This window comes from Apostichopus japonicus, chromosome 16 (genome assembly GCF_037975245.1).
Source record: "Apostichopus japonicus isolate 1M-3 chromosome 16, ASM3797524v1, whole genome shotgun sequence".
In the NCBI taxonomy this organism is placed as follows: Eukaryota; Metazoa; Echinodermata; class Holothuroidea; order Aspidochirotida; family Stichopodidae; genus Apostichopus; species Apostichopus japonicus.
The window spans coordinates 6,812,208-6,838,064 of NC_092576.1; the positions used below are offsets into that span (position 1 = coordinate 6,812,208).

General features: G+C 36.6%; 2 protein-coding genes across 5 annotated transcripts in view; one reads left to right on the forward strand and one right to left on the reverse strand.

Annotated features, from left to right (window-relative positions):
- The window catches only part of LOC139983826 (uncharacterized), a 48,236-nt gene extending 39,886 nt beyond the window's left edge, over positions 1-8,350 (forward strand). Inside the window, exons 5-15 of the mRNA XM_071997639.1 lie at positions 206-565; positions 781-888; positions 2,375-2,442; positions 3,179-3,212; positions 3,780-3,814; positions 4,444-4,483; positions 4,832-6,222; positions 6,676-6,884; positions 7,273-7,340; positions 7,508-7,569; positions 8,282-8,350. Of these exons, the coding sequence (XP_071853740.1) occupies positions 206-565; positions 781-888; positions 2,375-2,442; positions 3,179-3,212; positions 3,780-3,814; positions 4,444-4,483; positions 4,832-6,222; positions 6,676-6,884; positions 7,273-7,340; positions 7,508-7,569; positions 8,282-8,350 (2,444 nt within the window). The remainder of the gene's footprint in view (positions 1-205; positions 566-780; positions 889-2,374; positions 2,443-3,178; positions 3,213-3,779; positions 3,815-4,443; positions 4,484-4,831; positions 6,223-6,675; positions 6,885-7,272; positions 7,341-7,507; positions 7,570-8,281) is intronic.
- A 4,099-nt stretch (positions 8,351-12,449) lies between these two features.
- The window catches only part of LOC139982601 (kinesin-like protein KIF27), a 105,605-nt gene continuing 92,197 nt past the window's right edge, over positions 12,450-25,857 (reverse strand). For all 4 annotated transcript variants that reach the window (XM_071995533.1, XM_071995535.1, XM_071995532.1 and 1 more), the window contains 14 exons: positions 24,543-24,710; positions 23,955-24,098; positions 23,115-23,204; positions 22,175-22,324; positions 21,706-21,810; positions 21,034-21,167; positions 19,396-19,476; positions 18,122-18,230; positions 17,410-17,547; positions 16,419-16,603; positions 15,918-16,057; positions 15,138-15,273; positions 14,651-14,709; positions 12,450-14,367 (listed from right to left, as the gene is read on the reverse strand). In XM_071995533.1, coding sequence (XP_071851634.1) covers positions 14,330-14,367; positions 14,651-14,709; positions 15,138-15,273; positions 15,918-16,057; positions 16,419-16,603; positions 17,410-17,547; positions 18,122-18,230; positions 19,396-19,476; positions 21,034-21,167; positions 21,706-21,810; positions 22,175-22,324; positions 23,115-23,204; positions 23,955-24,098; positions 24,543-24,710 — 1,677 coding nt within the window. In that variant the 3' untranslated portion in view covers positions 12,450-14,329. The remainder of the gene's footprint in view (positions 14,368-14,650; positions 14,710-15,137; positions 15,274-15,917; positions 16,058-16,418; positions 16,604-17,409; positions 17,548-18,121; positions 18,231-19,395; positions 19,477-21,033; positions 21,168-21,705; positions 21,811-22,174; positions 22,325-23,114; positions 23,205-23,954; positions 24,099-24,542; positions 24,711-25,857) is intronic.

The window sequence follows — 25,857 nt, forward strand, 5'->3', positions numbered from 1 at the left end:
AAAATTGAAACAGTTGAAGTCTTTGTTTCTCATAACAATCAGAAAACACAGCAGACCTTTTCTAAGTCAGGAACCCCAAATGTCACTGCTAGGTATTTAAGTTTCATATATAAGTATATGTGTTGCATAACGTGGATAGATATGGGATTATCCAAGAAAACAACATTTTATATTTCTATCTGGATTTTCTTCGTTTCTATTTAAGCGTTACCTGTGCCTCCATATCTTCTTGTGAACGGTTGCACCAACGATGGTCAATGTACGGTCAACATCAGTAGCTCAGGAAGCTTGACATGCTCTGTCAAGAAAATCCGTCCGTACGTCACTCTGCAATGGAGAATTGTTCATGAAGAAGACGGCGGTTCCATAACATTTTCTAATCACTTGATTGAAAATAGACTAGTAGATGAAGTTTACGATGTTACCCTAACCTCAAACTTTCGGGTGGAGAGAACTTCCAGAAAAAACTTGACATTGGAGTGCATAACCACTGGTCAACATTCCAATTTCTTACACTATCAACGAGGATTGACTTTAGTTCTCCTAGACACGTACGAAAGCAATGGTAAACACTATTAATGAACTTTATAAAAAGTTTTGCTAGTCCTATGTATTACGTTGTTAAGTGAACACGGTTTACTTTAAAACTATATCTGTGTGATGAAAACTACTTTAAAATGTGGTTACTTGAAATCAAAGTGTTGCTGTAAATTATTAGCTTGATCTTATTGTTTCTGCTTAATAAATTACTTTGACTGAAATATCACATTCCTCCAATAGAGACAGTAACCAACAGTGTTCACCTGGAAAGAAGATACAAAGTTGCGATAATCTTCGCTGCTGCCGCTTTCGTGGTAGGCCTACTACTTGGTATCGTCATCTGGACAGGTAATGTCTTCCATAATTTTGGGGAATATTTTGTAACATATTTGTTAAATTATTAACCAATAACGTCAAACTGAGTCGGCTGGTTTCAATAACAAAATTTGGCTATTTTTTAAAACGACACGAAAATTGATTTACTTTATTGATTTACATGAGTTCGCCTCCTACATAATATAGGCTAAATCGAAAACATCATGTCTTTTTGTAGTGATTGTTGAACCAGAGCTGATATTTTTGTGAAACTTTTAAATCACTCCCACAACATGAACGCAAACGAACAGTGCTAAAATATGCACAAAGCTCTCGAGACTGTCCCAACACGCTCTCGTCACCAAGTTGCCAGTATACCCTTTCAGATTTGTCACCAAGGCCCCATTGGCGTGTCTCAAACCAAAATCCTGTCGTTACAAATCCCCCATTGTAGATGGCTTCATACTTTCACAGAATGGTAATTTTCTACCTATAAAAGTGACAAGACACTTTCTGGAAGGAATTTCTGAACAAAGCGACGAATTTGAAAGGTCTTCCACATTACCTAGTCGATCGTAAAGTAAACTCCAAATTCCAAACGAGAGTTTTCCGTATAACTGATCATGAGCCCTGACTTTAAGCCAAGCTCACCTAAATATTTCTCATAGTGCAGAATTTACCAGAATTAGTCATTCCATCACTGGTTTAACGACTGCGTTTAAACCCAGTATAGCTTTGTCATAAAACTTGAACCCTCCCTTAAGAGAGAAAGAAAACACACGTACAACACCCTGAATTCAATTCACCCATTCGCCAGCGGTAACGTATTGAGATGGTGACAAGGGCCATAGATTGGAGTGCCCAGTCTAACTCACAAAGTGAGTATAAAGAAGGCCATAACTACTGTACGATGGCGATTCTGTAGGGGCAACTCGGCGCATCGCGAGATTGCATTTTTGAAGAACTGGAGCTTTGTTCGGCGCGGCGGTGAGCATTTGTAGCTACGATTTGAGTTCGGTGAAGGCTTTTTCGATAAAGACGGGTGAATAAAAAACCTTTAAAAATGAAAAAGAATACAAAAGAGACCGATGGATATTGCTTTTTATATTTGCGCTTCTAGTTTCATAGACAATATGTAGTTTTCATGTTATGACACAAGAACAATAGATATTTACGAGGAAAAAAACAAAAACAAATAAAAACTTGTTTTGTTAATCTTCTGATATAAATTTTCAGCATATGAAGGTTAAGTCTCCTCGTTTTTATCATCATTTATCTTTTTTAAGAATGAATACTTGTTTATGTCTCTAAGAACATCGTTCTCTTAATGGACTCCTCCATCCGCTACATGTTTAATTGTTCCTATGCTCCCCGAATGCGGGTGATCATGTATTCCCCACACAAAAATAGTACAGTTTTTTTCCCTCAATGTTATATTTTTTACAAGCTACTCTATGATTGAAGGTAACGCATCTATTGATGATTAAGGTAATCTTACTGATATGTAATGTCTTTTTAGTTTACAGAAAAATACAACGCATGGCTCATGCAAAACTCAGTGCACAGATACCAGAGGGGATTCCACAGGTAGGATATACCATATGCATTTATTTTTCAATTGTTTCAATTCGGACAACGATTATGTCCCTACTGTGTATTAATTAAACCACCAAAGGAAAGACACGTATGATTATTTTATAGTTTAATTTCCTGTCGTCTTATCCAAATAGGTTATATATATATATATATATATATATATATATATATATATATGTGTGTGTGTAAAGCTATAGTACCAAGCACCCATGTTTTATTTTAAAAGTAAAGGCTAGAATGGACAGCCAGTTGCTGTCATCGAGAGCTAGATTTTCTTGACCAGCGATGTTCAAATGCTCCCAATGACTCATATTTAGCATTTTGGGATTAAATGCGGTAATTTTAAACTTTAAAAGAAAGTTTCTGAAATGTTGGGCTGTGTAAATTCATAAAGTTAATTTGACATCGGTAGGATGAATTCTTCAAATAACATCTAAGTGTTCTGTTATGAAGCAGTTATATTCGTGTTGTGTTATGTTGTTATGCATCGTAAACAAAAACTTAGTGAAAGAAGGAAGAATATGTTCCAGAACTATCCAATACAAGATTTCTATGAACAGAGATAACGTTAGCATATGAACAATTCAGCGTTAATATATACAATTTTCAGTTCCTGATTTTTTAAGTGGATTATAAACCATTTGGAAACATGCAGTCTTACAGGGACACTGTCAAATCAGAAACGTCGCTTTTTGCAATGCAATTTTGTAACATTTTGGCTTTTCAGATCGATAAAGACAGCGACGAAAAAGCAGAAGAAGGTAATTTTACCACCTTTTCATGTTACAAACCTTTCACTGAAAAAAAATACATGAATGTTCCCTCGGTCTCAAAGAGTGCCGGTGATTTATATGATTATTTAATGTTAGATCATGTTAGGAGACAAAATGCTATTTGAATGGATGCCGGAAGTTTGCTAAATATTACCCAACCTATTAATATGCATCGTTGTACATGGCATTTTATATACGATCATACTTTTTTTTTTATTTTGAACGAACATCGCGCTTAAGAGTAAAAATGAAAAGAATGATAATCTGAAGTAAAAAGTTTGATCCATTATTAACAAACATTGAAAAGCAAAGACAAAAGCTTTGTTAATAATTGTTTATTTGTTTAATTATCATGTTTACTGTAATTTCACCGTCTGATTTGAACTGTTTAATATTTTTGATGTAATTTAATTTAAATAAGTTGGGTTTCCACAGAGTACGGTACTTAGTATCACGCTTATTCAATCTTTGCGTAACATATATGCCAAGTTCCCGTTTTTAAATGAAGTAGTAATCAGCTGTATGAGTCATCTTTCATTATTTTCCTCGACACAGGAGAAACGTCTCGATTATTACCAAATATAACGGAGGTAAATTACCTTCATTCCTACATTATTTTACTTGTAAAATCAGACTTCTATGTTCATGGCCTGTTTAATATGATATACTTAGGATCAAGCTGATACCCAGATACCTAGTAAGCATAATTCATGCAGAGAGACATAGATAGAGAGAATAAAACGTTAATTACGTCAATTAAGATCATATCCTAAGTGTGAATTAGAGATACCATGATCACAACTGAGGCATTCACACAATAAAACTGTTTAAAAAAAGATCATCAATAGGATACAAATAATATCCATACTATAAGAGCGTTCCACAGGACATATCAGTTACATTTTACCAAATACTATTTGTAATATGGCGTATTGAATTTTATGTAGCTTCGTCAGTCTAAGATTTCAATTATGTTGGGCAACACCCTGGTTATTCAGTGTAATTTCAGGTAAAATGCCATTTATTTGTTCTTAAATCCGATGAAATTTGTTTCTTTGGAAATCCAGTTTAATTTGATCTGTTTATATTCCTTTGAACACTTACGGTTTTGTCCACTTTCAAGAAATACATGCCATAATATGTATATTTAATATGACTTATTCATGGAGTTTTTGTTAGTCTTGAACTATTTATAGTAAGATTCCATTCGTGTTTACAGCCTGCAGATCAACTTTCTTCAAACGGCATACTTTTATTAGGTAAATATATCTTGCAGTTATAAATCATGATTATGTGCCCATATAGACAATATCTTTTAAAGTTACGTTTTGTTCATTTGTAAACCACACGACTTCATAGTTCCAAACATAACCGGTCGCCTAAAATCATTCTTGATAATAACTTTATGGGATAAATTGTTGAATTAATGTCACAGTATGTTCCATTCTATGGTGATGTGACTAGGTCAGAATGCTTTTGAATCTTAACCAAGGGATAATGAATGCGTAGGGAGATTCATGAATTGTTTTACACACGTCCAGGCGCATCCGTCCATGTATAATATATGTAATATATTCACATTTTTATTCTTTCTTTTCCAATGTAAGCTGACTTTGTCAGGATGCTACGGGACAACTATAAGATACTTTGGTGTGATTTAAGACCAGTAGAAATCGATCAACATGAACATTTTGAAGTCGGTGATCTGTTTTGTGACAATAACATGCAGTTTTTGAAAACCGAAAAGCTCACTGGTCACAAAATTTGGGAGAAAGTAGATTCTCATCATAACTTAGCAATTTCTGTAAAAGATACTGGAACGGTTGTTATAATCGAAGGCGATGCAGGGTACGGCAAAACAATGATCTCTCTAAAGCTGATACAGGAATGGTGTGAAAATGATGAAAAATCATCTTTGAAGGGAGTAGAACTAGTGATATTTTTTCGAGTTAACGAATTGACAGAATTTTCTTCATTATATGATGCGATTCAATCAAATCTGTTGCCTAACGATTCAAACATTGAAAGCACTGATATAGCTAAAGTCCTCAAAAAGTGTCAGTCAGTTGTGATAATACTCGATGATTATGAAGAAATACATCAAAAACTGGTTTGGTTAACAGACATCTTAAAGAAGAAGACTCTTCGAAATTGTAAAGTAGTAATCACTACAAGGTCATTTGAATGTGTCAAGTCTATCGTTATCTCTTCAAAACGATTCAGAATGACAGCATTTAGCGAAGAGACACGTAAAGCGTACATCCACAATTATGTACGACAACAGGGCAAGGAATTCGCTGCACAAGTTAAGACAGAACTTCTTGAAAATGTGGTTCTGAACGAATTGTGCAAAATACCACTTTTGCTTGTTGCCTATATCCACTTGATATGTGAGCAAACTGATAACAGCGAACCTAAATCTTGGATTTCTATATTTCGCTACCTATTGAAGTGCTTTGAGCTACACCACCAAAATAAAACAAGGCATCACGCAGATGTTTCAATATTTAGCGAAACAGAGGCCCTGGAAAAGGAAAAAGTGATTGCTAAGTATTTATCAACAGACCAGGATCAACATGAAACCGACTACGATGAGCATTTCAAACGACTAGGGATCTTTCGACACCCGATATCTACTGACTCGAAAGAAGAGGTTCAATGTACTATATTAGCTGAATTGTACGCAGCAAAAAACACAGAGAATATGGAAAAAGCGGAACTGGAACATTTCGTAAAACTGTTAAATTTGAATCGAATATGTTTTCTTCCATTGTTTGCTTCCTATTTCAACGAACATTTTTTGGACACATTTATCAACTGCTACAGAGATATGGAGATTCCTGCTACATGGCTGAAGTATGAACTGAATAGAAAGCTGTCGACGATAAAGGAATCTCTCACTAAGTTTTGTAGTGAGCATGTAGACATTACCACATGCGAGTATCCACTACTGCAAAGGTCTAAAATTGAGTTGCTAAAAATTGCCTCTAAATATAAGGTAGGTTTTTGTTTGATTTAGTTGAGATTGCAAACTGTGCAAACGCACAAGTTTTATAAGTTTAATCCACCAAATAACATTTATTATACAAACTGAAATGAGCAAAAAATGCACATAAAGAAAACAATGCGTTTAAGATAACACGTTTGCTAAATTCAGTACATCATGCAGATAAAATAAAAAGTAAAGCAAGGTCAAGAAGTTATGATCCTAATTATTCATGGACACATTTAACCTACGTAACAAAATAAAAACAAAATATTAATGAATTCATCGGGAAGATGATTTTCGTGGAACGACAGTCTTCTGTTAAACAATAAACTTAGAAAGAAAAAATTCTATCAAACATACACATTTTCAAGTCGATATTATAGCATCCTTCCATGCTTATGGATTCTGTTTCTAATCATACTTGTAGCTTTGTGTTTCAACATTGTTTTTTTTTAACTTCAGATACCCATAGAAGATGTATCCTTCACAAATTGTGTAGATGTTGAGCTGTCTACTGACGACATGCTTGTAATTACATCCGGGATGGAGGTACCCGTCTTGGAAACGGTTAAAAATATAACGTTTGAAGGAAAACAAACAAAGATAACAAATGAGGAGGCAAAGATTATGTTGATGTACTGCAACCTTTGTACACATCTTGAGACCGTACAGTGAGTGTTCTTTACATGTTCATAATTGTATTATTTCTGTGAATAAAATTGTCACAAGGTAGTTTGTTTGAATTGGCTGGTTTACCGAGCTGCACGTGACTTTCTGGTACAACCCGGTAAACACGAATGCCATATATTTGCTGCCCGTGATATTGTACACCAAAAAACTTCAAAGTAAGCTAATATAATGTTAAATTATTCCCAAATATTTAGCATTAAATTGGTATATTAATGTGATTTTCGCACCATATTGCGTTGGTTTATCTAGCAAATTCAATTAAAGACAATGTTTACTGCAATGAAAGATCTATTTTATTTATTGTTGCATTATTGTTGCGTGATTCAGAGTACTAAGTGCAAAATGTAAATTCCCTCCGTATTTTTGTAGGTTTCGGACATTAAAAATGCCGTGCTCATTAGAAAACTGCACCAAATTCTTAAGGAAGGACATCACAGGTACAACTTTTTGATTATTTACATGTGTTAATTTGCATTTTATGGCAAATGTTATAATAATTATAGAAGACGACAATTTTTCAATGCCTCAAAATTTAATAAACATGTTATTCATTTCCAATATGAGATGAGTTGTAAACATATATTTACGACTACTTGTTTACTAGTTCGTTGGAGCATTTCTGATCGGAAGGAATTCGTGTTGCAGATGCAATCTGGTCTCTGGATTGTAAGTTTGCATCTTCCTAATTCGTTATATCACCATCAGTTGTTAATACATATATATGTTTTTTTCGTTTGTACACATGTACATATATATGTATATATGTGTCCTTTGATGACTCATTCGCAGTAATTGATAGTTAAAGAATATAGACCTATCAAATTTGTACATCATCATACCTGATATATATATATATATATATATATATATAGTTATATATATATATATAGTTATATATATAGTTATATATATAGTTATATATATAGTTATATATATATATATATATATAAAAGAATAACGGAAAAACTGTTAAACAACAATGCTGCATTTAGAGAAAGGCTGGGTCTCGAGTGAGATACAATAATTGAATTAGGTAAGTGATTGGGAGTAAGACAGCCAATGTTTGGTTTTTGCAGAGCTTTCGAGCAAAACTAGCTCTTCTTCAGTGCATGATCACCGAAAGTGACAAGGAGTGGCAGGAATTGAAACTATTTTATAGAGAAGATGTCGGCATGGTTGTAAAGGCAAAGCGACTTACTGATTTCTGCTGAATTGAGCAGAAGTTTTAGAAATTCGGATTATTATATATATATATACACATACAAACATACATACATGGATAAACGCACATTAATTCTTGTTTTCGCATAATTTGCTGTAATATATTGATTGCTTTTTAAATGAAAGTTGATGGAAATCATTTTAATTCTTTCCACAGGACTCCCAATGTAAAAACACACCGAGGAAGAACAGATTTCTGTCGTTGGTATGTGTAACGGAAAATTAATCAGATTATTTCATATATATATAAATATATATATATATATATATACATATTCATATACATATTCATATATATATAAATATAAATATATATACATACAAACATACATACATGGATAAACGCACATTAATTCTTGTTTTCGCATAATTTGCTGTAATTTATTGATTGCTTTTTAAATGAAAGTTGATGGAAATCATTTTAATTCTTTCCACAGGACTCCCAGTGTAAAAGAACACCGAGGAAGAGAAGACTTAAGTCGTCGGTATGTGTAACGGAAAATATTCAGATTGTTCTTATAGAGAGCAATACATGCCGTTTTATAAAAATCAATAATTACCAGTGTTTTATAACTATTACTCAAATTCACTGTCCAATATTCGATTAAATCAATGATAAATGCACACAACATATGTTATTGTTAACAATGATATAGTTAACTGCATCTGTAAAAATGTTCACATATTTTCTAATTGCTTTGTGTATTTGTTCCATTTGGTGATTCTTGTTGCTTTTAGTGTAAATTCATCTTACATTTTTTTTATTAACTTGCTATTTTTTTGTTTTTTTAGGACTGGTGAAGAACAAATTTGGAAAGGTATTTGCCTCAAGTAATTTTCTTTGAAACTTTTCAGGTATTCTTCAATGCATTCAAAATATTACATGGTTGGCACAGTACTGTATCTAGTTATCTCGTTAGTTAAGTGGAGTGTTTGCCTTGTTGCCACGTTTTTTATGTGGTCATTGTTATGGACGTATTAATTTGAAGCATACATTCATTTAAAAAAAAAACTGATCTTTCTACCATGATGACGGGGACACCTATGATGATTGAACAAGCTTGTTTACATAATACCAAAAGATGCATAATTTGGTTCACAATGTAGATAGATATCTAAATTATTTTTCAGATACCAAATGGCAATTGCTAAAATTTCTATCTGAATAGTTAAATACGATGAGTTCATTATATTAATATACTATTCCAATCAGTTGTTGTACTTTATTTTCTAAAAAAATAAAATAAAAAAAAACATCTTTATTCGTTTAACAGAGAACAAATGAGGGAGACGAAGTGGAGACTGTGCCAGATACTGGAAGTCCCAAAGATGATTGATCAGAAGGAACTGATCACAGTTCCCTCGTATATGATGTCTTTGAATTACCTTAATACTTATAGAAATTCCTTTAATTTACTTCCATATTTCCTTTTAATTTCAAAATATTAAGGTTCTCACTGTATATGTTTCGTCTCGAAAGCTTTTGGAGCCACATAACCTGAACTATTTATTTCTTTTCAATTTTCCATTATTGCCGTTGCCAAGTGAACAGAAGACGTAATATGATGAAATGATATTAATTGCGGTAGTTGAACTTCAAAACTAATGTCATGCACTGTGCAAAGGAATGAACTAGTCGAATCTAAGATAAAAAGATAGTAACCTATGTTTAGTATTGATTTCTAACTATTTCTATTCTTCAGGATATATTGTATATACACACACACACACATATATATATATATATATATATATGTCTATATATATCTATATATATTTATATATATATATATATATATATATATATATATATATATATATGCAGAAAATTACCAGCTATATATATATATATATATATATATATATATATATATAGCTGGTAATTTTCTGCATTTGTTGTTATTACATACTGTCACGTTGTTGTAAACTTGTAATTGGCACTGAAGTTAATTGTTATCGTGTGTGTTACATAGGTTGTCAGGTAATACCGTTGTGATTACTTAGGCTTACCCAGTGTAAAAATGTTTGATTGTGTAAGGCTGCCATAAACAATATACACAAACAGGCAATTTGTTTTTATATCTCGTCACTTTTATACGGTGGCGCCATGTATATAATGATAATAACGATCAAAAGATCAAAATGAAGAGTGCAGTGGCTATGAATAGTCAGCGGACTTTATAACATAACACGCAGTTGGGACAAATCGCTCTGTGCTGTACTTTCATAACAGTATAAGCAGTAAGAACATCATGTTTCTATCAGATAAAGGTTAGGTACTGTTCATACTGTCAGCATGAGTGCTTCGAGGCATGATATCAGAGAACAGTGTGGAGTGCCAGTATTATCATTAAAACAAGATGAAGGTTAGGAACTGTTTGTACTGTCAATACGAGTGCTTTTGCAGCATAATTTGAGAGGACAGTATCGAGTGGTATTAGCATGAGAATCAGATAAAGATTATGGAACTGTTCATACTGCCAGTATGAGTGCTTCGAAGTATGACATGAGCGGGCAGAGTGGAGTGGTATTACTGTAGCATTAGAAAATTAGCTGGCTGACCCGACTCATATCTTCCCCACACCAAGCCTTTTACAACTTTCTATATTCCGATTTGCAAAGTTCAGCAAATATTCAAACAATCTTGTGCGTCTCGCAATGATGGAATTAAGTACGAATTGGCACTCTTACTGTGTTGTAGGCCTACCTCAATCTGTAATATCCCTAGACGAATGGACAGTGTTCTGTGCGCACAGTGTTCTGTGTGTAAATGAGTCATTGGCTCCTATCTGCATGGAACGCCAAGGCTCCTTCACTATTGGGTTGTTAATCAGAACTGGCTGTCTGAGGATGTCAGGATGTATTTGTTTGTATCAGTCCTAATGGTTATATCTTCTCCCTGAAAATACACGGTTTTCTTTGAATCTTACATTTAAGACTTATTTGGTCATTCTGTTTCTTTAGCGAGAAATCAGTTTTATTCCTTCCTTCTTTGTTTTTTTTTTTTTGGCTGGGGGGATTACCCCGTCCCACCTCTTATGATTACGGCCCTGTTGAACACATAAATCACACATCGCACTTTAAACCTAGGCCTAGGGGGGGGGGGGAGGTCTATGATACTGCTACCGGTAGTTATAGTGCTTCCCAGCCTATTCCAAATTTGATTTAAAATGTTGAATTGGAAGGCTTCTCCCACATTCGTGATCGCTTAAGCGTCTTAAAAGAAATAACTGCCTGGTAATGATTATTATAATGGATCATTTCTCGGTGAACATTGGCATATATACATAGTACATTCTTCAGGCTAAGAAGATAAAACGTTGACAGATGACAAAGACTCAAAGTCTGTAACTTCATTGTTAGTTTATACACGAAGTGGACATTTTATTAGATCAAATCAACAATTTGTACTGCACCGCATTTGTTTTAGGCATGCAACAAGCAAAGGAGAACACAACAGTTAAATACGACATTAAAATAAAGTAATTATGTTCGCAATAAATTGAATAATATACTAAAATTGTACATTTGTATTCGGTATCAAGGTGAAAAGTAGAGCAAGGTTATAAATTCAAGGCCATATTTATTGCTGAAAGACTACATTTTTTTACAGTAGGAATAAGAAACCAATTTTTTTCTCCCACTGCCCTACTTTAACTTAAAGAGCATGTAAACAGTGGTGACATTTCACTCTCAGAAACCATCAACTTCGATTATTTAAGTCTTATTTTCAACTTGTCAAACTATAATACACACATTCCAATCCTATAATGTTTACATAAAACTTGTATATTTACTTCAAGATGAAAGATTAAAAATTGAAAGGAAACCTGTAAGGCGCAATACTCTACAAAGGTCAACTCAACATTCCAAAAAAGTGAGTAACAAAAAAAAAATAGAAGATACGTTGGATTCGGTAAAGTTTGTGGCATTTTCAAACGGAATTGTACCCACCCCAGTATATGGAAGCCTTTGCTCAAGCCCGAGAAGGCAAGAGTGAGGTCGGCTGTCCAACCAAGAACCATTCAGCGATCTCTAATATGGATTTTTCTCCCAAACTTTCAAGAGCAAAAATCAAACTCCAATTGTGCTAAATAAACCTCAGATAAATCCTCAGATGCTCGGTGTGTGTTACAAGCCCCTTTCTTTCCATCATGAAATCTAAATCCCTTGGTCACTTAAGCCGTTATTTGGATGATATAAACAAGCAACATATGTATCATTTGGAGTTAGTTATATCATTGCAAAATGTTTCCCATTAGGGCACAGTCAGAATAGGGTACTCGACGAAAAGCTTAAAGTTGCGTTGTACCATTTTTATTGGGATATAGAAGTCAATCGGGGTAGATGACTTTCTCGTTGAAATTATTTTAATTCTGTCCTCGACCAAAACGAGTCCTCTTTTCTCCAAGCGCTTATAACAGATCTGAAGCGTTGTTCCACTTTATTAACTTTCATGAGACACAACCTCCTTCACAGTAGCAACACTGCAGATATAACAGGGAGCATGGTTTACTTTTAACTATAAAAAAGAAAAAGAAAAAGAAACCCCCCCCCAAAAAAAACAAACAAAAAAACATGATATTCAATAAAGCCAGTTTCGAGTTTCTTACCAGGACGGAGAATTTCACAATAAGTTAAAAGGGTCAAACATTATTCTTGTATCTATATTTTCGTAGTTGGCAGTTATGTATTTCCATCAACCTTTGCTAGAGAAACATAGAAGGGACATAACGTTGAATACTTTGTACATTGCAAAATGGGAGGTCGGGGTGGGGGGGGGGGGAATTTGAAAATTACCATGTTGCACACTTAATCAAATCTTGTCAACATTTTAAAAATTTCGAAAATGACTATTATGATGAGATGTACCAACCATAAAATACTAAAATTTGTTCCTTTTGCATGCGCACTCGCTTACATCACAAGAAAACATTACATTTCCGAGAATCCCGGTTTGGACGAGATTTACTCACTGCATAAATTTTTTTTAAAAAATGAAAAATTACAGTCTCTTTGGTTTTTCTTTACCAAGTGCTGATGTTTTGCCAAGATGGTAGCAAGTGTGCGAAAGATTAGTTTTTACATTGTGAAGTTTTGAAGAGGAATATTTAGTGTACACTGTAACTTCCGCAGCATAGTGGCCTACTGGATACTTAAGCTTCCACGACACACCAGCATTGTACAAATTAACTAACTGCATGCATATTGAGGGTATTAACTTTGTCAAGATGCACAGTTAAAGTTTACAAGGTTAGTAATTCCGAAAGGGTTAGGAAGCGAACAGAATCTCATTTGAAACCTTATCCTCCAAGTGATGATTATGGATAAACACCGGCTAATATCAAGCCCTCTCTCTTTGATTATGGTTCAAGAAAGTTACGAGACAAGCAGGCGTGTAATTGTCATCCCATTCCTGCTTCCTAGACTGTCAATTAATGTCCCTATCTGCAGGATGAGAGAGTACCTCGGCACCTGACCACTTTCTCAAATACCGACGGAGGTGCAAATATCACATTCATCATCTCTGCAGTGCAGCTATGGTGAACGAAGTCGTTTTGAAACCATTGAAAGAACAGAACCAATACCCAATTTGCAAACTGGAAATGCCATATCCACATAAGACTTCCCCTAAACAACACTGCAAAGCAGCGATTTTGAGTAAGTTAAGCTAGTCTGGCCCCTGGTGAGGATTTGAATCAGGAACCTAATTGTTAGCCAGTTGTTAGTAGGGAGCAAGCTACCTGACCCCTGGGGCATGAGGGAGGCCATATCAAAACATGTTTCTTATCCATAAACTAACTTGGAAATGGCTTAGTTTCCAAATAAAAAGAACCATGGTGAAATTAATATGATTTTCGACTTCAGTATTGGAAACATTCTGCGGTGATAGAACACTTTGATGGACAACTACAGATTGGCTGGTACAGAAAGGTCACAAACTCAGGTCATTGAAAGGTCATTGACAGGTCACATACAGTATCTGTAGATTCTCCAATCTACCTTATTTTAAGTTTTAGACATTACAGTATATCTCAATACAACTATTATTTGTTCAACAAGGTGTTTACACTGTCAATACTAGTGCTTTGAAGCATGATATTGGGAGTACAGTTCAGAGAGGTAGTATGAGCATTAGGAAATTGTCCCAACTGGCTGCATCTCAGCTCAATTTTCATGAATATATCTTGCTCTCTTGTATTTCTCACGACCACGGATTAGATCCCTTCGAGGTTGTCGAGTCTGCAAGTACAACAAAATGACAGAGAGAAAAAGAAACAATTGGACAATTTTTGTAGAAACAACTTTTGTTCTTCTCAGAAATACTGAAGATTATTAAGCATAGAGCCAGGGAAATGAATGAAGATTATTCAAGAGTGTGATAAGAACAATTTTCAACTGTTTGTTTGGAGTTGACAGGGGGTGAAGGGGTGGTGGGGGGGGGGATGGTGTACACCCTAAATTTTCTCCCTGGAGTGAGATGAGGCCAACTAAACTGCAGTTTTAATTCGTCACTGTAACATACCCACTAATGACCCAGCATTCTGGCTAGCGCCGGAACGTCTCACTTCAACTTCTTCAGAACTGGAAAGAACAAATTAGTAGAAAAATAAAACCAGTTACTTGTCTTATTTAACCCTGCCTATTTGGTTATGAAGCAGTGGGTCCATACCTAACCCAATTGGAGTACATGTTTTCCCAAAATTTATAACTTTGCTGTACCCTGCGGCCTTCATTAAAGTGTCCAAATACGAATGGCATCATAGATCTTTTGTTAAATTTATTTTATTTATGTTTTATATTTTGTATAAAAATGTATAAATATATAAAAATAAAAAATAAATAAAAATATATTTATTTTTATATATTGTTGTACACTTTATACTGAGAATTGAAATTGACTTTTACCTGGAATCGAAATTTCTAAGACTCGAAAGACTACTTTTCTTGTGTTTTCCATTATTGAAGTATTTGAGTTTGTTTCTTATTTTGCTGTTTGCTGAAAGTCTTACCTAAGTTCTCTCATTTGCTTCCTACTCTTCCTGATGGGAGTAAACTGTCTCGGTGTTGCTTCATCCCCCCGAGGAGTCTGTCTAACGTCCCCCTTATCAGACAGCAACGAGTCCCTGCTGACGTCAACACCTCCATCTAGATTTCAAAGCACAACATTGTTGGATCTTGTTGAAAGTCACATTGTCTTAACATTCATTTAGTAAACAAACACAGATTTTTCTTAACATTCATCTAGTAAACAAACACATATTTAAACAGGAGATATAAACATTTTATTTGTCAACTGTTTTTATGTAAAACTGTATAACTGTATCAGTTTATATAACTAAATTCTGAAATTTGATATGAAAGTGACACGACTGTATTACAATATTTACATTACAATGTAGCAGCTAAACACTGTCAACCATAACATCTCTCGGTTAAGGGCTCATCAATACTGGTGCCACCTTTGTGAAATTTGTCTCAGACCTACAACAACTATACAATCCCAAATTGTTTGCTTGTTCTTATTCACGTTATGTTTATGATTCATGTTCTTGCCTGTTATCTCAGTTATCTCATTTTTCCTTTTCCGCTTGCAAGTTTGAAAAGACTTTACTAAAAATGTAAAAATGATACACAAAGATGATTTGAATCAATATGGAACCCCCCCCTCCACATGGAAAAAATATCACAATTTGTTATTCACAGAGCTGTACTATCATAAACACAACTTATACACAACCCGCTTGCCAAAAGAAGCAAAGAGGCCAACCCCAAAGGAGTAACAGATTTACCTCTTCCATTTTCGTCTGCGATGGACGAATTGCTGGCCGCATTTGACACTATTTCTCGTAACTTCTTCTTGAGTTCTCGACTGGTTTTCTTGTAGTAGTAGAGATCTTTTTCAAGTTGTTGGAATTTCTGTTCAAGGTGTCTGCCAAGGGAAGCAAGTACCACACAGTATGACAATCCATTGAGTACCATATAGTATTAAAAGCCATTGGGTACCATATAGTATTACACTCCATTGGGTAAGACATACTATTACAACCCACTTAGTAACATACTATTACAATCCATGGGGTACCAAATACTAAGTAAGACATAGTATTACAACCCACTAAGTAACACACAGAATTACAACCCACTAAGAACCACATAGTATTACAATCCATTGGGTACCAAATACTATTACAACCCACTATGTACCAGATACTATTACAAGCCATTGAGTACCACATACTATTACAATGCACTAAGTAACACATAGTATTACATGTTGGTAGTGCACTTACCTTTTGTCATCACTCCCGGTCTTGACTTCATCTTCTCCCATCTCCCGGGCTTGCTTCAAGATGGCCTGCATCTTCTTCTCATTCTCCATCTGCCTCTCCATCAGTCTTCGCTCCGCCTCTCCTTTGGACTTCTGGAGAGCGTTGCTCAATTCACTGATCACCCGCTCCTGCTCCTCCAGTTTTATCTGTTGACACCAAGAAGAAAAACAACACCACATTACACAGTCATCACACCAAAACACACATAACACTACTCCCTCTTGCATCTATTCAAGATGTGGAAAGACAGACGTCATTGAAGGTGTTAGTAACACTCTGGCGATGAACCAGACACCACAGGAACACCATAAAAAAGATGGTCCACATAAAATAAAGAATACGCTACCATTTGCTCTATGCAACTGACACCAAAGGAACACCATGGCATGTAATGAGCAGGCATCACTGTATGGATCTTTTCTTTCTCTTACAGCTCGACACCAAACAAACACCAAAAATGCACATATAACTGACAATCATGCTAGCATTGGTCATCATAGAACTGACACCCAAGGAACACCACTAAAACTAACTGAGCGTTATGTTACAGCTTTTCTTTTACACCTTACACCACTGGAACACCATACTGCAACAAAATGCTTGTATAGCTGACAATAATGCTAGCATTGGTCATCATAGAACTGACACCCAAGGAACACCATTAAAAATAACTGAGCGTTATGTTACAGCTTTTCATTTGACACCTTACACCACTGGAACACCATACTGGCAGATATTACTGAGAGACAATGTTACAAATGGGGCAGTGACCTCCAAATGTGTTCATATGACACACACTGCAGTTTAGACAAGTCCTTCACCTCATGGAGCAACGTGCCCCAGATATGTCATAGGACACACACTGCATGTTCAGAGTGTAAGACCTGTTCGAGCAGTGCAAGGCACCGCTCCTGCAGGTAAGCACCATTTCAGCACCATTTGGACACCTTACCTGCTTTTCATTTAGGTCAAGTTCTTTCTTTCTTTCCTGTTCTTTCAAAGAGATCACTTTCTCAAAGTATTTAGCCAGTAAACCTCTGCTGTCTTCATTGGACAGGGAATGTAGCCGTCCCATCAGATTTACTTCACTCTGTTTGGGGGAAACCATAGAATACATACTTTAAGCTTTATTTTGAATTTTGTTTGTAACTTTTTACGGTATGCACATGTAACACCCCTCAATTACCCAACCCCTCCCCCGTCCCACATTCCATCCAGAGGATATAATGGTCAAAGTAATTTACCAAAATCAATATCATAATTTGTCACTTACAAGCAGAAAATGTGGTGTCATGCAAAATGTATAATGTAATGACCTCATTTTTGCTTGCCACTTGAACCTTGCAAATTTGATCACTCCCGATGCAAATGTTTTTGACTATTAAAGGTTTTAAAATATTTTTAACCATTTCTCTTTCCTTTAGGATTCCAACAGAATTAGCACGGCAAGTGCAACTCAAAATGCAGCTATACATTGACTTACTTGTTGTTTAGCACTAAGGTAAATTTAAGTTCCAATTGGAATGGAGTAATCATCACAATCCTTCACTTAAGAAAGAAATGGATACATTCTGGTTTTAAATTCTTTCCACCTTTACTTATGCAAAATAGACACACCTTAACCAATGCAATCTAGTCAATAATGTAGACACACTGAGATTCACCTGGGTGAGAGCGTTGGTTCTCAAATCTCTCTGCCTGCTAGCGATGAGATCATTCTTAAACTCAATCGCAGCTTCCAGGGCTTCGATTCCTTCATCAAGACCGATTAACCTGAAATAAAGTTTCAGAAAGACAAGGTGAAAACTTTATAACCTTATTTACATTTCCCACACTCTACCCCCAACCTTGCCACTATGTATTCCCCCACTCTGCCCAAGACACGCCTATGTATTCCCCCACTCTGCCCAAGACACGCCTATGTATTCCCCCACTCTGCCCAAGACACGCCTATGTATTCCCCCACTCTGCCCAAGACACGCCTATGTATTCCCCCACTCTGCCCAAGACACGCCTATGTATTCCCCCACTCTGCCCAAGACACGCCTATGTATTCCCCCACTCTGCCCAAGACACGCCTATGTATTCCCCCACTCTGCCCAAGACACGCCTATGTATTCCCCCACTCTGCCAACATTCGCCTGTTTCCCACTCTGCCTAAGACAAGCCTTTGTAACCCCCACTTTGCCCAAGACACGCCTGTGTATCCCCCACTTTGCCCAACAGACACCTATATATTCCCCACTCTGCCTAACACAGCCTATGTATTTCCCACTCTGCCCAACACATGCCTATGATTCCCCACACTCTGCCTAACACACGCCTGATTCCCCCACTCTGCCCAACACATCACTCTGCCGAACACACGCCTTGGTATTCCCCCCCCCCTCTGCCAAACACACACCTTTGTATTTCCCAGTCTACCAAACACATGCCTATGTATTCCCCCACTCTACCTAACACAGATCTATGTATTTCCCACTCTCAGGGACACACACCTATACATTCCCCCACTCTTCCTAACACAGGCCCATATATCCCCCCCCACTCTACCTAACACACACCTATATATTTACCAATTTAAATTAATTTAACAATTAAAAAAGTGAAATGGAAAAAGCTACACCCTTCAGACAACTTCATACCATCACTTGGTAAACAAAAGTAAAATAGGAAGTTACAACAATTTGGAAAAAGTTGATTTCTCTTGTCAGGAAGCTAGTAGTTGTTGAACCCATAAATAGTTTCAACAGCTCCATATTTTATCATGAATTATACCAATCTTATTTCTGAAGAAAGTTTACTTGAAAATCTCGTCCTCAACGTTTGAAAGAGCTGCTTATCTGACTGAGGGAAGGCACTCGGTCCTCTTATAAGCACAGGAAGGTCAAGTATACGTCCAGTTTAAAGGAGAAAGAGTTCTCATTGTCATACATACCTTCTTTCTTCTCGAGGTGAGAGCAAGTTTCCTTGCTGTAGTTTATCATCCAGTATGGTCCTCTGTTTAATGAGTCTCTCTCTGCAACAACAAATGGAAGGCAGAAATATTAAATCATCATAATAACAATAATAATCATAAGGATGAAAATAATTATAGAAATAATAATAATAATAATGATGAAAATAATAATAGAAGAAATAATAATAATAATAATAACTAGTCTTATAAAGCGCAGACTCCAACAAAAGATGTTCAATGCCCTTTACGGGTGCTGAAGGTACAAAAACTAACAGAGTTGAGAGAAAAGAAAAGTTTTAAGACAGCGCCTGAACTGAATAATAGAATCCACAGACCTAAGTTCAACCGGGAGGGAGTTCCATAAAAGTGATGCAGCATTCAGAAAGCTATGGTCACCGAAAGATCTTGTACGTGACATTGGAAACTGAAGTTGAATTGATTATCAGCTCATTCTGTTTCCATAGTAACATTAAATAGCAGACACATTCCACTACACTAGATTTCAATAAAGAGCGTGTTGAGAGTTTGTAAGATTGCTATGAAATATTCCTCCATGTCTCAAAATAGGACATGCTGATCCCTCGGCTGACCAGTTGCCCTGAATCTTATATGCAAAGTTTTGCAAAGTAGGCTAGTGAATATTAACGGTAGCTAAACTTTGCTAACAACAACATTTTCATTTTTATTGTTTTTTGTTGAGGTTCCCTTCGCATAATTACTACAAAGGCGCAAACAAACATCTGTCAGTCTGACTCAGATAAACACGAGACGTGAATTTGTTTCAGAATACTGGTGAAAGGTGTTTTAACCGATACAAACAGCAAACAATGCTGGGAATAAACAGTGATAATGGATACAGCATTAACATAACCCACGGCATGACAACATCGATTTCAACAACTTTAATGTCTGTTTGATGCTCTTAATACAACCAATGCCTTCGACAATGGTGGTCGTGGTTAAAGCAGCATTTTGCGTCCTTTTCTATGATTTTTCTCAACCTCACCGACTCCACTATGCCATAACGACATACATAACTAGCTTATCTATTTAAATCTTACTTTAAATGGTGGCATAAAAGTCAAAAAATTTGCAACTTTCAACTTTGTTTCAACTTCTGTTGGGATCCCAATACACCTGGCCCATAATATGAATATTTAAACACTACCAGCGTCATTGAACAATACGTAATACACCATGCATGATTTGTGTACAGTCTATATGGCAGTTGTACCAGGGAGTTCCATAACAACTCCCTGGTTGTACCAATGCAAAGTCTTGAATCTATTTTTAGCAACAGCTCATTACTAAACCTGCATCTCTGATTGGTTGAATTCAAACTAGTGGGTTTGGGGAACTGTATGTGATTAATTTTTAATGTGGAATTTGTCATGGACACTTTTCTCATTATCTGAAAATATCCTTAATTACTCGCTAATTAATGTTGTTGGCAGGTAAAAACTTGGCTAATATCTTAGTTTGCTGTTTTGTGATTGATATATGTAAAAAACTCGATGGACATGTCAAAAAAAAAGACAACCAAACGCAAAATGCTGCTTTAAGATATGTCATGAGATATAATATACTACTATCTAAAGCTTCCAGGACTGGTCTCACCTCTCCCCATGCAGTGCCTCCATTTCTCCTTTGACCTTTGACATTTCTTGATCCCTACTAGCTCTAAGAATGCTTTTCTTGTCATCTAGCTGTTTCTCCACGACAGCTAGCCTAGAATTAACGCTGGACAAATCCTGGGGAAAGGGTAAAAAAAAAAACACTTTACATAGATTTTGGGATGACAAAATGTGAACAAGGATAAACGTAGATATGACATCGTATGAATGGTTCAGGAATAGAATGGATTCTTGCAAGAAACTGTAAGCAATTTACACATATATAGGCTGATTGTCTTCCCCACACTAGTCCTTTACATAACAATAACCTATCAAATGAAATAACGACACTTTTAAAATCTTACAAACATAGCTATGACAGACACAGGTTGGTGACTACACAAAAACAGCCAATGAATATAATTAGGTGGGTTCATTTTTGGATTTGATATTAAAATCTTTAGCAGTACTCTTTGCCTAAGACAAACCTCACATAATATGTAGAACCCTGGAGATATGGTAGACTGGTTGAATTCATGAGCAGGGTTGTGTATGCTTTGTGGTGTTTTCAGGTAAGGGTGTACACAATCAAATGTAATGCTGTATTGACTGGAGGGTACACGTTAGTATATCATGACCCCTTGGGGGGATGATATCTTTGGTCGAGTGGACTAACCTTGTTGAGATGCTGACTAGATCTAAGTTTCTTTATCTCTAGTTCTCCTTTCTCTCGGACTAAAGCTTCTTTCTTGGCAAGAACCGTCTCTCTCCTGGCGAGCTCCTGAAATTAAAGCACAAACCAAATCGATTGAGTGGAATGTATGTATGTATGTATGTATTTTAGATCCTCCTGCAAGCAGGAACTCGCGAAGAAGCCTCATTGGCTTATCAAAGCCGCAAGCTGACCAAAGTCAGTCTCTTACATTCATATTTAACATCCATGATTATGAATTGTTAATAGTCAACAACTCTGTAACTGGACGACATACATTTATCTGGGAGTGACTCCAACCGGGGGACCTTATGATTGAAAGGCACCCGGCTTTAACCACTGAGCTAAAACTCCAGGAATGGCATAAGAACATTACTCAGTTGCATTATTGGGTGGAATGGAGTCAGAATATTACTCAATTAAAAGCTATTACCATTTCAAGGTCGTCCATCTGCTGTTTTCGCTCTAACACTTTCTCCACCTCAGAATCCAACCATCGTTTCTGCTCCTCGGCGTGGCTGAGTTCCTTCCCAGTGGTGGCGCCCGCCGACCCCCGGCGCAACTTTCTCTTTGCCAATGCGACCTGTTTACAAAGCAGACTAGTCATGACAAACTCACCGAAAGCTGACACAGAGTATTCAATTTCATTTTAACAATTTATCTGTGTGACAAAATTAAATGTCTCGACAAGAATAATTAAATTGATCATTCACTCACCTTCTACGAGATTCTGGTTTACACATAATAATTACACACACATCCTCAGAGATTATGCTTTCATATAATAATTACACCCTCCTCCTTCTTTCACATAATAATTACACACACCTCCTCAGAGATTATGGTTTACACATAATAGTTACACCCACCTCAGAGATCCTGGTTTAAACATAATATTTACACCCACCTCAGAGATTCTGCTTTCACATTATAATTCCCCCCTCCTCCTCAGAGATAATGCTTTCACATAATAATTACACCCACCTCCTCAGAGATTCTGTTTTTACACATAATAGTTACACCCACCTCAGAGATCTGGTTTACACATAATAATGACACCCACCTCCTCAGAGATTCTGCAGATACACATAATAAAGACACCCACCTTCAGAGTATCTGTTTTTACACATAATAGTTACACCCACCTCAGAGATTCTGCAGATACACATAATAATTACACACACCTCCTCTGAGATTATGCCTTCACATAATAATTACACCCACCTCTGGTTTACACATAATAATGACACCCACATCCTCAGAGATTCTGGTTTACACATAATAGTTACACCCACCTCAGAGATCTGGTTTACACATAATAATTAAACCCACCTCCTCAGAGAACTGCAGATACACATAATAATTACACCCACCTCTTCAGTTTTGCGTTTAATAATCTTCTGTTGTTGCTCGTTCCTAATCTCCAGTTCTTTTATCTTCTGGTGGTCCTTCTGGAGTTCACGCTAAACGATAAGACAGAGAAGAACAGATCTACATTGATCACTGGCAAGAAACAAACGATTGCGTTTACTTTAATGACTTTTGAATTTTAGCAGACTTTTAGTAGTGAGCCTGTAATTAGATTCTTGCATAGTTGCCTGTCTGCAAATGTTTCTGGACTTACCTGATGTCATACCGCCAAGTTTGCTTTCCCCACACTACTCCCAACCCCCAACCTGCCCCCCACCCAATTCCATCAATCTGGATGGCACTGATGTTATACCTCCAGATATGCCCACACTCCATCCACACCCCCCCCCCCCCTCCCCGAACTCCAATCTCAGTAAATATGGACTTGGCTCATGTAACACCTCCTGGTTTGATATCCTCCTACAGTATCTGTCTCTGCTTTCACTCTTACCTGGGAAAATATCAACCCCTTTCTGCCCTTCCCTCCCCCTTCTCAATTGATCTGTATGTCACACCTCCACTTTTAACTTCCTACCTGTCTCTGTTTTTAGTCTTGCCTGGGATATATCAGCCCCTATCTGCCCTTCCCCTCAACTCAATTAATGTCATATCTTACCTCCACTTTTGACTTTCTTTCCCTCTCTGCTATCACCCTTGCCTGGGAGTGATGTATCAGCCCCTATCTGCCCTTCTCTCAATTATTACCATATCTTACCTCCAGTTTTAACTTCTTTTCCCTCTCTACTTTCACCCTTGCCTGGGATATATCAGCCCCTATCTGCCCTTCCCCTGCCATATCTTACCTCCACTTTTGACTTCCTTTCTGTCTCTGTTTTTAGTCTTGCCTGGGATATCTCCATGTGTTGCTTCATCCTACCAACCTCTGCCTCCAAGTCACTGACTCTCTTCTCTGACATTGTCTGAATCTTCACAACTTTTGTCATCTCCTGCAATAAGCACAGAATATTAGTACACAATATCATGTTCACACAAAAGCTTCCTTCAACAACACATGTGCCTCACACCCTCCTTAATTAGACCCTTTATATTACTCTGACCATTCCATAGAGGATCCTGCCCCCTATCTAACTCACTCGGAGAAATTAAGAGTATATCACCCGTCCCCCCCCCCCCCCCTCCACCACCTTTGAAATCTTGTGCATGCCACTGTTGTATAATGAAAGTACCCCGTCAAAAATTAGGGATCAACGTGTCTACAAAACTAAGTCAATGAAATGAAGTAACCAAAAAGAAATCATAATGAAAACTTCAAGTATCTTCAAGATTAAATGAAACAAAATTCCAAACATCACTATTAATCAGTATAATAATGAAGTTCAAGTATTTTCTAAATTAATCCCTTTCAATAAAACAGGTGCCTTGCATTTTACCTGCTGCTTTCGCTCCAGTTCTTTGACTCTGCTTTTAGCAATGCTTATCTTCTTTCTGTAATCTGAAGCGAGTTTCTTTTTGTCCTGTGCACCCTGCTGTTCCTTCGACTCCAACTGATGGAGCGCCCTCTGTGCTTCGGATACGTTTAAACGAGCCATTTGTACATCCTATCCGAAAGACAGAAAATATCATTTTATTTTACTTTATTTTAAATATGTTGCGAGACATTAAGTTTCAAAGCAGAAAAAATAACTATTAAACACTCCTGAAGCCTCTATTGTCGATTTAACAAGCCCCAGTAGCTTGCATGTTACATGAGGCCCCATTAGGTACTACTAGGTTTTGACCATTGGAGCCTGTTGTATTTTACCAAACCACACTGTACCACTACACTTCATCAGTACCTTAAATAAGCTAGGTCTAAAAATGGTCGGCATTTTCAAATACAACAGCATTTTCTGTCACCCACATTACACTTGCCATGGAGAAGATTTTGGTAACGGTCCAACGTCTCAACACTTGAGAATGATCTTAATGGTCAGAAGCTTCAAAAATATACCTTCAGCAAGTTTTAACCCAAAGATGAACGATGAGGTATTATGAGGTTTAAACATGAAGGGACATCCATTGGAGCCTGCTGTATTTCACCAAACCATACTCTACCACTACACTTACAACTAAGCTTCAAAAATATACCTTCAGCAAGTTTTAACCCAAAGATGCACCATGAGGTACTATGAGGTATACCCATGAAGGGACATGCATTGGAGCCTGTTGTATTTCACCAGACCACACTGTACCACTACACCTCATCAGTACCTGAAAATATGCTAGAAGTTCAAATAATGGTCGCTATGTTCAAACCTTGTTTGCTTTGTTTTTTTCTCCACACTTTTCTGTCTTATCCTTCTCTAGTTTATTCCCTACCCTCTCTTCCCTTAATCCCCTCTTTGTCCCTCCACTGTTTATCTCCTACCTCTCCTCTGCCCCCTGTTTTCTTCTCTCCATCCCTTGTCTTCTAATCCTCTTACATATTTCCCTTTTTGTGTTCACCATGCTCATTAACCTGTCTGTATTCTGTGTGTGTATTTGTCCCTTGCAGTTACTTGTCATTCAGCCTCTGAAGAAGATCCTGCTAGGATCGAAATGTCAGGCCCACTTACTTTCACACATTCTTTTACACAGGCTCTTTAGTGGATAAGCAGTTTCCATAGAGCAGAACTTGGTAATTGTCCAATTTCTCAACACTTGAGAATGACTTCAAGGCTCAGAACCTTCAAGAACAAACCTTCAGCAAGTTTTAACCCAAATAGA